Source organism: Lissotriton vulgaris, chromosome 10 (assembly GCF_964263255.1).
Source record: "Lissotriton vulgaris chromosome 10, aLisVul1.2, whole genome shotgun sequence".
Classification (NCBI taxonomy): Eukaryota; Metazoa; Chordata; class Amphibia; order Caudata; family Salamandridae; genus Lissotriton; species Lissotriton vulgaris.
In genome coordinates this window covers 1,055,911,257-1,055,925,799 of record NC_141698.1, presented here as the reverse complement: position 1 = coordinate 1,055,925,799, position 14,543 = coordinate 1,055,911,257, and the positions used below count along the sequence as shown (strand labels likewise).

General features: G+C 45.2%; 1 protein-coding gene across 1 annotated transcript in view; it reads right to left on the bottom strand.

Moving 5' to 3' along the window:
• GADL1 (GAD like acidic amino acid decarboxylase 1) overlaps window positions 1–14,543 on the bottom strand; it is a 686,124-nt gene that overhangs the window by 393,244 nt on the left and 278,337 nt on the right. Inside the window, exon 6 of the mRNA XM_086942110.1 lies at window positions 8,643–8,758. Coding sequence (XP_086798236.1) covers window positions 8,643–8,758 — 116 coding nt within the window. The remainder of the gene's footprint in view (window positions 1–8,642; window positions 8,759–14,543) is intronic.

Here is a 14,543-nt window from a genome sequence, read left to right as displayed (position 1 = left end):
TCCTGGGATGAGGTGCGCGCCCGGGCCTTAGAGGTGTGTGGCGGAAGGAAGCCGGGCAGCCCCAGCTGTTGTAGCTGCGCTACGGGGTTGCCGTTACTCGTGCTGCTCTGGGGTCTGAGGTCGAGGCCTCTCCTAGTCTGGAGTTTCTCCCTTGGACAGTCCGTGGCCGGGCTGGATGAATGAACTGGGGCTCAACTGCTGCCGTGAAGCGGCCGCGGCTGGCACACATCACCGTTCTGGCAATCAGACATTGCTCAAGCCGGGTAGGAGATACCCGGCTTCGCCACACGCCGCCATTCTACAATCTGGCCAATATGCAATTGCCCAGAGACGCGGGCATCACTGAAGCACCTAGGGGACCCTCATATGGGTACGGGGAGGCAACCATCTGCCCACCACTACGTTGGCGTTGGAGGATTATCTGGATTTGGCCTTGCCCCTGAACCCCAACCTAAAGCCCTGCTACAATTTTGCCCACATGCGATTGCACTGAGACTCGGGCACCACTGAAGCACCAGGGGGCCCCCCTTGGACTCCTATCCATCTCGGGCGCTGGGACCCGGCCCTATGCCAACCGCTGAGTTGGGGCAGGGGATCACCTGGATCTGGCCTTGTTCCTGGGACCCAACTTGAAGCCCTACTACAATTTGGCTCACTTGCAATGGAGATTAGACGCGGGCACCTAGGAAGCACCCGGGATCCCCAAACCCCTGGAATCCTGCCCAGCGCGGGGGACGCCCCCCACTGACAGCCACTATGCTAGCGTGGGGGGATCATTTGGATTTGGCCTTGCTCCTGAGCTCCAACTTGAAGCTCTATCCAGGACCTCGCCGGTTGCGGGCCCGGAGGACTACTTACATGAAGGTGCTGGCATCCGAAGCAATAACATTTGGGCTAACATGGTCGGGCGCGCCCCTCCTGCTGCCTACTTGTTGCCCCAGTGACAACAGCGGGCCGGTGTGCAGCAGATGGGTCGGCGCGCTCCCTGTGCCAGGCCTAGGAAAGGACATCAGAACATGACAATACCCCCATATTAAACACCCCACTGTCGGGAGGAGTACCACGGTGAACAGCGCCAGAAACATGGGCAAAATGGACACTAAACAGTCCAAACTGCCGTTTGAAAATGAAAGGTTAACTAGACACACTGATTCTGAACCGAATCTCGAAGCTAAGCAGAGATGGGGCCGCCGAGGGAGGCGATGATCTGCGCTCCATACTCCTGGACGTAAAGTCTAGCCTCAAAACAATTGACAATAAGTTAGATAAGGTCACTGACAGTTTAGACCACGTCAAAAAACAAATGGACACTCATGAACTGCGCATTGATAAATTAGAAAACCGAGCCACAGATGCGCACGAGTATCAAGCTGAATCCAGAGAACAATCGTTAAATATGGAGAGGGTCCTGGAGGTCATTAAAGCTAAAAATGAGGACTTGGAGGCTCGGTCCCACCGTGATAATATCCGTATTACAGGCATACCTGAGACCACGACTATGGGCAAAGTTGAGGACTTTGTTGAAACCCTATTGCAGGACATTTTTGGGTCTTCTCTTTCAGCTATGTTCATTGTAGAGAGAGCTCACAGATCCCTAGCCCCGAGACCTCCAGTGGGTGGCACCCCGCAACCTATCCTGGCTCACTTACTCAACATCGGGATAGAGATGGAATTCTCCATGCTGCAAGAGAGATGGGCCAGATAACACACAAGGGTAATCAGATCTCCTTTTTCCCGGACTTCACCCCGAAGGTCCAGTCTGCGAGTAGAGAATTCATCTCAGTCAAACGTATCCTTCGTCATGCGGGCATCACCTTCACCCTTCTGTACCCAGCCAAGCTCAAGATCACACATGAAGGCAGTCACCACCTGTTCACAAATGCAAAATCAACTCTGAAGTTTGCCAAACATGTAGCAGGTAACAAACGCTCACCAAAAACCTCAGGAAGATCAGAAGCGACCCTCAGTGACAATGATTGACATTTCTGCGTATTTCCAATGATTTTTTCTCCTGTGATTTTTTGGTAAGGAGCGAGATGGGGGCTTGGACATTCTGTACTAAAGAATCGGTTTGTGACTACACCTTTCACTGTCCAAATCACATTGTCAAATAGGAAATGGGTAATCTCAACTTATCTCTCATTAAAACTCTCGCCCACCTGGTCTTTTGCCAGGTTGTGCGTCGGAGACACCTCGCCCCTGGGGAGATCTCCTGTAACTGTTCTCTTTAGTTCATGTTGGAGGGCTGTTTGAAGTTTTATGGGGGGAGGGATGCTAATGCTCAACCTAATGGGGGGTTGATGTGGGTGGGGGTCTTGGTTTTGGAGTTACAGTACAGCGGAATACTGTTAAATATTCAAGAAATGTGTGCAAACTACTAGACATATTTTATCAGTCTATTTGAGACGACAGGGGAAGCACACTCAGATTTGCTCCCAGATTGGGCTGGCTTCTGAACCTACGATGTTCCGGGGCTCGGACACGGGGGTACAAGTGGAAAACTGGACACATTGCATTAAAGTAACATGTCAGCCCCAAAGTTCTTAACATGGAATATTAGAGGTCTGAATGACCACAGAGAGGTCAGGCTCATTTCCAGGATATGGAACGCTCTCCCTGGAGTCCTCAGATGCAACCCCATCCTTCTCCTGTTTCAAAACGGACCTCAAACTCCATCTCCTTAACAAATACTTTCCTGAACAACATCAACTAACCTAGACCTAGACCTCAATATTCCGAGTTGACTCCCATTCAAGGAACGGACTATGCTAATCACCTTGTTTTCTCTTTTTTTTCCCTCTCCCACTCCGTTGCACAGTTATTTATTGTTCATGTTGTATTCTTTATCCGTGGTTTGCTTACTTACTGTCAGCCTTCTAGGTAATGTAAGGTCCTTCTGTTTTTCACAATGTGTATGTGAAGCGCTCCGATACCTACGGGTCTAGCTAGCGCTATACAAAACTTTTAAAACACAGTTCGATACTGAAGGGAGATTTGTCATTCTTAAAGGCTCATTGTGTGTGCTGCTATTTACGGCCCTAAAACGGACGAGTCAGAGTTCTTCCATAATGAATGGGCTCATATTGATGGTCTGGACTGTGAAACTATCATCTGGGGATGGGACTTTAATGCCATTTTAAATTATTCCCTAGATAGAAGAGGGGCATCGCAGAGACTTCCTCCCCATGTAACGAATCTCTTAAATCTCTTATTCAAGCAAATGACGCTGTGGAGGCATCGGAACCTACATAGCGCAGTAGGACCCTGCATCAACTAACATCATAACGCCTGGTCTAGACTAGACTATTGGGTGGTTTCCCGGGATATTGCTACATGGACATCAGATGTGTGTCTTCTGCCAAGAACCATCTCTGACCATGCCCCCTGTCTGTTGCAACTAGAAATCCAGTCACCAACTAAACACTCCTTTACATGGAGGCTCCCTCCACTGGTCCTACTAGACTCGGCCTTTCGTGAGGAAATTAGGAAGGATATAAGTGACTACTTTGCTGAAAAAAGGGCTCGGTCGCATCGGCAGGAATATTGTGGGAGGCTTTTAAAGTGGTTGTAAGGGGATGCTGTATTTCAACAAGTGGGCATGCTAAAATCCATCAGTCAGAGTCTCCAAACTTGGGGAGACTTAGCAATCCTTAGAGCACTCCTCTTGGAATATACAGAGGAAGCAAATCGGGAAGTGAAGTTCATGGGGAAATACAGGACTGCTAGAAGATATGGGGAGGGGGATCGCCCTGGGAGTACTTTGGACTTAGACCTCAGAGAAACTCTGCTATTATTACAGAGCTTAGGGATGAGCATGGCAAACCAAGTAGAGGACCACAACAGATGCTCAATCACCTATCTGAGTTTTATGCTAACTTATACTCCTCTACTATCCCGGATACAAAGGATGAGCTACACACATATTTAGAATCACTAGAGCTACTCTGGCTGGGTAGGGCACACAGGGAATATCTAGATGAACCCTATACAGTAGAAGATATAATACAGGTCATCAATAGTCTTCCCAATGACAAGGCCCCAGGCGTGGATGGCCTGTCCACCTCTTTTTATAAAACCTACAGTACCATATTAGGACCACACTTACTAGAGGTTAACCAGGAATCGATCGACATGGGTCATCTCCCACCCACGATGCGTGAAGCAGTAATACTAACACACTTAAAGCCTGATAAAGACCCAACAAGCCGAGACTCTTATCACCCGTTATCTCTTATAAATGTAGATAACAAAATTTATGCTAAACAAATTGCTCAAAAATTATAGCCCCTACTCCCCTTGATAGCAAGACCTGACCAATCCGGTTTCATACCAGGTAGGTCGACAGCACATAATCTGAGAACCTTTTTTGCTTTACTCCATTATTTAAACCCCACACACCAGCAGCGGCTGTGTTGCTAGATGAAACTAATGCATTTGATTCTCTCGAATGGACATACATTTTCACTATACTGTCTAGATTAGGCTTTAGTCCAGCATTCATAACTCAAATCAAGCTCCTCTACTCTGGCCCCACTGCTAGACTCCGGGTAAATGGTCTCCTGTCAGAGAGCTTTCGGATCACTAGGCAAGGATGTCCTCTATCCCCTCTCCTCTTCGCCATAGCTATGGAACCATTGACCGCTCGAATTCGACAGCATCATGCCAACAGAGGGGTGGGGTTCTCATCTAGAGACTTGCTAATCTCGTTACACGCAGATGATATCACATTTTATATAAATGACCAAGTAGCAAACACATTCCCTATACCCCGCAAAATTACCAGATTTGGTGGGCTATCTGGATCCAAAAAAACTGGTCCAATCCACGATGTTCCCTCTGACAGACTGCACAGTCCCATTCCCACTTGACTATCCACTCAAATGGGCTGATGGTCAGGTTAAAATCTGGCTAAGTAGTGACATGCAGGAGCTCTGGGAGATGAACTTTGGACGCACGATTAGTTGGCTGGAAGGGAAGATTAATACTTGGTCACATCTACCCCTCTCCTTAGCAGGAAGAATTGCTATAGCCAAGATGATCGTGCTGCCCAAACTTTTATATCACGTTGTCAATCTCCCTATCCCCCTTACACAATTGTTTTTAAAAAACGTAAGATCCATGATGATACAACGTGTATGGGTTGGGAAGCAGGTGCGAATTTCATGGGAACTTCGCACTCTGCCTCTGAGTTAGGGAGGGCTGGGAGCACCGGATATCCCCTTGTACGCCTGTTGTGCACAAGCCCAGTTCCGAAATCATTGGATTTATGCCTACCCCGTTCCAGCAGCGTGTAGCTATTCAGCTGGACAGATCCGCGCCTGTTCCATTAAACATGGCAATATTCTCCAAATTTACCCAGAAAATTAAATTGATACTACCGAAATGCTCCGGTGTGCTTGGGACGAGTTGCGCATAAGAGCAAAGAAAGTGTTGCTGTATGCCTCATCCACCCCTCTCGCATAAACCCCCCTGATACCGGCATTGGCTGATCACAGCGAGGTTCTCAGAGCTGAAAGAGGTTCTCAGAGCTGAAAGACTTGTCTGGAAGACATTTGACAATCTGTACCCAGGGGATACCTTCGTCTCCCATCCGGCGGCAGCAGGGGCTGGCACTTCACATTTTTCTGACTCACTCTTATATTACCGTATTAGGGCTATCTACCGCAAATCACATAACTCCTTCCCTGCCCCTCCACCCACATTAATGCCCCTAGAGCATGTACTAAATAATACATCCCAGTGTAGGCTAATCAAATGATTATACAATTCTATGCAACTCACAATCCCGACCATTCAACCCAAGGCATTTGCAGGTTGGAGCGAAGAGTTACCCACGCCTCTGACTGAAGAACAGTGGACATTTTGCTGTAGACAGCTGGAGATGATTTCTCCGAATTATAAACTCTGTTGGATTCACTTTAAATTCTTGCACAGATATTATAGGACGCCCGCACAGCTTCTCCGGATGGTTCTGCGCGAGGATGCTAGATGCTGGAGATGTGGCTCACACCAGGCCTCCTTCCTCCACATGGCTTGGTACTGGCCCAAGATAGCAAACGTTTGCTTCAATTAGAGGAATACTCGAGTCGTGGTTGGAGCCGTCACCACTCCTGGGTATCCTGGGGTACACGAAAGACATTCCACCTGATATTAGGGTCTTACTTGCGATGTTGCTACTGCTAGTGAAGAGATGTGTGGTCATGACCTGGGGAGGGCAGGGGTCCCGAAGGTCCAGTCTTGGATTACAGATGTTACACACTACCAGGAACAACTCAATACATTAGGGGAGTTGATACCGATGGCCTCCAGAACGCGGGATATTTGGGGGCCATTTTAGGATTGGATTCACATACAAGACCCATTAGATGTGAGCCTTAGGGATGCACTAAGTTATACTGTGTGTTCTTCCCATTGACCTGGACAGCCCCATGAGCCCTGTAGCCACGCCGGCGGGCCCTTTTGGGTAATAACAAACTTTGTTGAATATTCTGCTGCTCCCCCTAATGTCTACAGTGAGATAAATTCTGTAGTTGTCACTGCACTTTGCTTTTTAATCCATGTGTTTTCAGATGCTGTACTGGTTTCCCCCCTATGTTGGGGCTGTTGCTTCTTTTCTCCCCCTTTATTGTCTCTCTTTCCTTCCCTTCCCTTTACTTTTTCTTTCCCTTAATTATTTTTGGATGTACAAGATTATACTTTGTGCGTTACGATTGCAATAAGTACATACTCATATGCCCTTTATGATTTACATCTATGACTAATAAAATGTTCAATAAAAAATAAAAAATGTAAGCCACTGTTATGCTCCTTATTACATTTAATCCCCGAACACTCTAGATTAGTCAAAGGTTTGAAGTTTTGTACACAACTCCATACACAGACACAGACAAGCTTGAGGGTGAAGAATGCAGAGAATTCTCCCGTTGCTCATCAATACATATGTGGGTGGTGTTTGTAACTTATGACCGTGAATGGGAATATTGATTTCTTATACTCATCGTAAGACTTGTGATTTGGAAATTGCTATTAGTAAAAGTCCTGAGGAAGTCAATGGGAAATCTGACCAGTGCCGAAACACGTGTTGACTAGATTTGTGATGAATGGAAAATGGTACCTAGAACGTCATATAAAAAATCCTGCAAATAAAGCAGCAGAAGATGTGCTCATTGATTATATGTAGTGCTTGAAGTTTGTCCTGTTTGAGGAGTTTATTGTAGCAGTTCCTCCCTCCTTGAGCATCCATCTATTGGTAGAATTTGTTGATTAGTGAACTTTTTTTGTATAATCTACAAGTACTTGGTTTGTGTGCACCGCATACTTTCCCAGCTATAACATTTTCTATGTTAATATGCTCATTAGTTGTATTTCTTTTTTCGATATATATGTGAAACAGGAATGCTATCCAGATAATGCTTTAACCTTTTCATAGGTGCTTAGCAGTACATAGGAACCTTGCACTGCACGAAACATGAAATAATATTTGGAAGAATAAGTGGTCAGTATGCAAATCTCACAAAGCTTTTTTATTTTTTGTGTTGTTTGCAAAGGTGAAGGGCGGTGCTTAGAGAGGGATGTGGGAGCTGGTTCCTTTAGCCATAACGTTACCCATTATTGTTTCCTATGTTCATGTTTAATTCATGTATGCCAGTCAAACTGAATACCTCACATTTCCCAGAGTATATGCTATGAATAACAGGTGATGGTGCCATGCTCAGCACTTACTACGTTATGGCCTTCATTGTGAGTAGGGTTTGACATTTCCTGTATGTAATTCCACTCAATAAGGGCAGGGACAGAGTGTGACAAGCACCTATAACTTTCTGAAATGTGCTTCAACTTGATGTGTCACTATTACTTAAAAATGCATTGCCTGTTTAGGCATTTTTGATAGCTCTAAAGGTCTGATACTTACAGTATAGGGGAGTAACTGATTATTAAACGTTCTTAAAGACTACCTGACAGTAATTTCACTGCTTGCTTGATGAGCTATTTTATCTTCAGCACCACTGAAGAAGAAGGAATTTAGGGAAGGACTACCATGTAATTGTGCCCACACATCAATGGGTATACTTTGAGACAAGGGGCATAGCCTATGTGTTCAAAATTCAATGAAATGTTGACATTAAAGAGGTAAGAGATGTGTTTAAAACTAATAATATTTGAAGATTTGGATTCATTGGTCACTTTATTAATTGAGAGCAAAGAAAGACTAGTTAAACCCTCCCAGAAAATCAACAGCCATCTTGAAATGGTATTGTTCTCATACAGCAGAGAGGCAGCACTTTTGTAGTGAATCCCTGAATGAATTACTAAATTCATTATCTTTTTGTTTTTCTTCAGTAACTCTGATATGTGAAAAGCAAAACCTGTTAACACATTACTTTCACCGTACCTTGCACTGTAATATTTGTATACTCACAGCACTTTCAAAGAGGCTGCAGTTTTGATGGGCCTTCAACACCTACTTCCTCTTAATGAACACAAGTGACAGAACTCCTTTTCTAAGCCGAGAGGAGTCAATGCTCCGACATACTTTTTATACACACAGCCAGAGAAATCAAAGCTCAATCCTAAAGGCAAACCCACTGATGCACTCCAAGGATGTTAATTCCAGTCTGAGAAAGTTAGTTATGTGTATTTACCTCTTCAGATGTAAACATCACAAGTCGTGGTCCCCCATAGAGTCCTCTTTCTTTTATTTCAGGGAAGTACTTATACCTGGCCAAATTCAAAGCATACATGTTGGAAATTGACCCACCTGAAAAAGTAAAACATTTCATTATTTTTTATTTCATAGAAATGCAAATGTTTTCCCTGTTGGAGATACTATTAGCAGCGCAAAAGCAAAGAAGTTGTGGTTTGCCACCAAATTCTATCCTCAACCTTTGAATTTCACCCGTTGCATGCTCATGACGGCTCCACGCCATCATGAGTCACAGGTGGCGTGTGCTCATGACGGCATGAAGCCCTCATGCCGCTCCCGTTCCTCCCACGCAGCACTAATTCCCCACCTGTATGGGGTCATGTGACTCATGACGGCGTGGAGCCGCCATAAGTACGGGAGCACCACGCCCACCCCCTAGCCCCGCCTGTGCCACTGCAGAATTTGCGGCGCAGAGAAGGGGTTAATAGCGATTCACATAACCAGAAGCCAACCAGATGAGCAGTGATGAATAAGGCCACATGCTTCTTACCGCATGCCGTTTTTTGCCAACATCCAAATAGTGACCCTGGTGGGCGGCTAATGAATATCTAAGTCTCATCATGTTTCTGGGCAATGGCCGCCATGCCCTACAATTGCGCAATTTATATAGATGGTCCTGAATATCTCTTTTAACTTGTATAAGAACTGAACTTTCTTCTGGCTCCTAGTAAATGTTGAGACTCTCTACCAGCACAATCCAATTTACAGCCATTACAAGTGTCCTCCTTGTTCTTCTTCAACGTGTAATAGCTATCTAATTTACCTGACTGTTAATCTCACGGTGCAGCCGAATTGTCATTTTCTGGTGCCTAAATATTGAGGTAGACTGTCTTAATCACTCCAGCAAAAATTCAACTCTTTTTCCTTAACGTGATCCTCTTTATGCAACTAGTGGCTGAATCTACCTAGAAGGTCATACCCTGGAAGTTGTTTCGCAATGGAAGACCAAATTGTTTTCAACCCCCACTCCCAATGGGACGGTAAGATCATCTGGAGATTTACTACATGGACCACTTATCAGCATCCTATGTCTACAACCAAAACAAAATACGGAGTTAAGCACAATTGGAAATATGTGAAAGCTTACAATATTATTGCATTTATTGGGGTCCATACCAGTCCTGGGTGAAATTTGCATTACGCAAGCATAATTTCAATAATTTGATGTTATGTTTGTTACAGGAAATTACACCATTATGCCACTTTGTGTAAGTATGCACCACTCGCAGTAAAAATTCACAGCAAGCACACCATTCGCCGTAATGCACAGAAACAACAGAATGCATCAGGCTGCTGTCCATGGTGCTTTTGCTTAAATGAGTCCTTGCACCAAAAGCTGATGATGGATGCAGTTGATGCTGAAATATAATGCAAAGTGATGGATTTGCACTTTTCATAATTATGCGTGACTTCAAATAAAATTGTCTATATTTTGATTAATTACCTGAATTTTGTACACTCATGGTGCCTACATTGGAATTGCTAACTCAATGATTCTGTTGATCTCATGGTGACCTTTTGCAGGTGTCTAACAGAAGTACTCCTGCTAAGATGCCTAGAGTCAACGTGTTCCTCCTTGACGCTGGAGTCTCTATTGCTGCCACCATGGGGAGCTAACCCCAAATTCTTCCTCTCTTTCTTCACTTCTAGGAATTCCCTTTCAAGGGCCAACCATTTGCAGTTGTCTAATAGTACCCTGCTAAAATTCCTAGACCTATGAATTTGCAAGAACAACCAGAAGTCGTTGTTACAGGTATAACTGTTGTCTTTGGAATCACATAGGCAAGAAATCACTGTAAGCTCACTGACTTGCCAAGTACTTCCTATATGGGCATTTTAGTGGCCATTGTTATTAACTCTGCACTTTCGTAAAATAAATCTATTATTACACTTCACTGGTAACCATCTAGTTAGTCGCAGAGACTGTTTTAAATGTGTGAATATGTTTAATAATCCTTTTTACTGTATTTAATGTGTATGTGCTTTTATGGCTTGCTTTTATTAACCGAATAGAGTGATTGATTGATTGAGTTTCAGGAGTTACCAAAGTCAAACTGTCAATCAAGGCTTAGGGGCTGAGTAGGATGTCGGTGGGACTGCCGCCGACGGTGTGTCGGTGGCAGTCCCACCGACATCCATCGGAGCACTCCGACCGACGCATTATGATGTAGTTGGGCGGACCGCATCAGGTGTCGGGACTGACTTATGCTTCTTGGGCCATCGGTAGGATCGTATTCCCTACAATAGAGGCTGAGCCTGCTCAGACACCTCGGTAGGGATTACGATGTCCCTTTCGAAGTGTGGCTCACTGATTAGAGCGGCAGACCCTGATGCAGAGGTCTGGCCCGGGACCAGGGTTCAATCCCCGACGCGGCAGTGTCCTGAACCCAAAAATGTCCACGGACTCGATAATTCTCGCCTCTGTGCCTATTCTAATCATGGGGTCCCACGCTGCAACTCTGGGCAATAGCTGCTTAATCTCCACTACGGCGGCCCACCCGCTGCGGGATGCCTGGCTTTCACCTTGGGGATGCCCAGTAGGGGTTATCTCACAGGGAAAAGCCAGGACGGGCTCCCAAGGCAAGCGCCTTGATGCCTTCGGGTGATACGTGCGCTATATAAATCGTAATACATTTACATTTCGACAGCCTTTCCATAGCGGTCCACTTGACATAGAAAGGCTGTCGGAAAGGGACATGGGGGCCCCTTTCAGGGCCCCCGTCCCTCCTCGGCCTCCGCTATGGGGTCGGGGGTCACATGTGGAGCCCCCCAAACATCCATGCACCCAGTGCCAGGCACCACAGGATCCCTGACACACAGTGCAGAGATGTTTGTAAACATGGCTTTTGCCATTGGGGCTTGTGCTGCGGTCCTTTTTAGGGCTGCAGCACAAGCCTCAATGGGAAAAGGCATTTTTCCTGCTGCTCACACAGCGGTCGAATCAAAATTCGGCAGGCGGGACCACAGACTACCTGTCGGCTGGTCCTGATCCCGCAACGATGGCAGTTGGACGGTCGTGCAATCGCCATTGTAATAAGGCACTTGATCTTGAAGTTTGGTATTGGGGTAGAATATTAACTTCAAATAGTATACGTACTGCTAGCAATATAAGTATGTCCAAGCAAGGATGTTATATCTTTATTTTTGAAAAGGAATAGAATTGAGTGAGGGGACATCCAGCCAAGCATGGACTGTTGATTCTCCAGCAGAAAAACACAAAAGATGTGAGGGATGGACAGGCAACTCAATTCTATTGAGTAGGAGTGCACCAACCCGTTGGTAATGTCTTGGGCCACAGACTTTGAATGGACTTTTTTTTATCTGCAGCTTCTTGGGATCCTGCATGGGAAAACTACAACCCTGAAGATGACATCCCTTGAATTTGTTAATAAGAAACAGCTGGGCAGAGGTTTATTTCAGGGGAGAAAAATGTGAGTGCCGAGAAATAGCCACATAAAGAAGAGTGATGTATGGTGCAAAAGGAATTTGTTGACAATGTGCTCTTGAGAAAGGAAGAAACAATGTCAGCTGAAGAAGGACCTTTAGAGCTCACCAGATTAGCTGACAAGTTTTGAAGTACCTGACTCCATTGAAGAATAAAGAATGTTCATGGGTGATAGTCACAGCTTCTGACACGTGGCTGAAGAGGCATTTTCGTATATATGAAAAGTACAGGTGAAAACTAAGGCTTAAAACTACAATGCCACGGTAAGATTAGAGTTAAAAAAAATCTCAAATTGTGGACCATATTAACTGGGATGTGGAAGGTCCCACCCTCTAGGGATTCTGACATTTTCTCACTTTAACTCATTATGTTTTGAGATCCTGTACTAAATATGATTTTTTTAGGGATTTTGTTTTTCTAATGTGGGTTCGTGGCAGGTTGGTTCTAGATGGGGTAGGCGTAAAATTGTGAAAAATCCCAGGGTTACGTTATTTGAAAATACCTTTTTGTTAATCTTATGTGGATGAAACATAGTTTTTCATTATTGCCTTTCTTCCTTTTCATTAAATAAAATACATTTAAAAAAAACCTGTCTGCCAAAGCCTCTGAAGCTTTTAAGACAACGTCAATCCAGCAAGAATTTACTGAAGCAGCCAACTGCAAAAGCAAACGAAAGGAAAGCCAAGTTACCAAAGAAGACAGACGCAGTTGAGAGAAAACAATGCTTTATATATCTTTGCTGCACTCTTTTCCCACATTTTGCTGGATTTTGATTAATGTAATGGATGTGATCTAACAATCTTTGCACTTCTGGTGAGTAGCATTAGCTGGTGCGCAGGGCTCAGACTGGGATGGTACGCCCTACTGCCGTTAATGCACTGCCCCCAGGGCAGCACTAATTTTGCACCTGCCCTGAGGGCAGCACAATAGTGAAAGGTGGAGTGGCTGTTTGCAGCCTCTGGACTGCCTTTCAATCTGTAGGTGGCAGTGCGGTCTACTTTTCAAAGGGGGGCATGGTTCCCCCTTCGGGTAGATGCAGCCACTCACTGCACCTGCTTACAAGGGGATGCCTCTGAGGTCCATGGGACAAACATTGTGCCCCAGACAACTTCTTTGCCTCTGCGCTCGCGTCTATTATAGACCATGGAAATAAGAGAATGCCCTCTTAGGATCCTGCCAGTGCTACATTTGAACTGGCATGATCTGTAACGCCGAAGGGGCTGCACAAGCATCTGTGTCCTTTTCTATAATAACAGAGGGGCATATTAGCAAGGGCATTATCGCCGCTTTAGCAGCACTTTTTGCCGATAAAGCGGAGATTTTTTTATCGCCCAATTACCAAGCTGTCGCTAACAGCAGTTAGCGACAGCTTCCAGGCGATAGCGACCAGTTTAGGGCCCGCTTTGTATGTCAGCAATATTTATCGCAAATGACATGCAAAGTGGGCGTACCCAAACTGGTAGCGACTAAAAGCAGTCGCTAACACAGCTATCGCCTATTAGCAATACCCGTGATGCGGTAAAAAAACGTGTGCTAACCGCGATTAGCACCAGGATATTACACCTGGTAAAAACCTGACTTAGCCATATTAGTCAATGGGAGGTGGATTCTACGGCTAAGTGCCCACCTGACTATTAGCGAGATTTTCCTTAGCGATAGGATTTTTATCACTGGAAATCTCACGTTATAGATGGGAATCACCACTATCGCTGGATTTATTATCACTGTGGAGATAAATGTTGGTAATACTGCGTTATCTCCGCGATAAAATCCAGCGGTAGGAGGCGATAAAAAAAATCTGCTAAGGGCGGTTTGTGATAATTATCACAAGTTGTTGCTAATATTCCCCAGAGTTCCTGGAAGGCAGAATGATAGCACACAGGCGCGTTGCCACCCTGGTGCTGATAATACAGCTGCCGGTGTCTCTATTTAATTTTTAAAAAATGTGGGCCTAGTTTTGATGATAGCATCATATTTATGATCTCCTCTCTTTGCTAATTAACTAACACCACAGTGACTATAGAAAGGAGTCATCATACTACAGACTTTGAAATCCCCATAGTGGAAGCAGTAAACTTAAAAATACGTTTTACACAAAATCAAAAATCAACTGAAACTTGGTAAAACAGGTCCTCTCAAGATGGTGCACCTCAGGACCACACAATAAAGGTTTGCACCGGTGCAGAATGGAGCTCTGAGCGTACTTGCTCTATCCACAGTGCAAACATTTACTTGGAAACCCTCAGAGTTAGTGCTTGAGTTCAGAGCCAGACAGGCCTTTTATTCCACCGGGCATTTCCCTGGGGGGCTGGAGCATTTTGAGCCTTTTTTTGATGGCCCAGAGCCACTCCTGGTGCCTCTGTCACTTTCCCTAGGTCCCGGGGGTAATAAGCC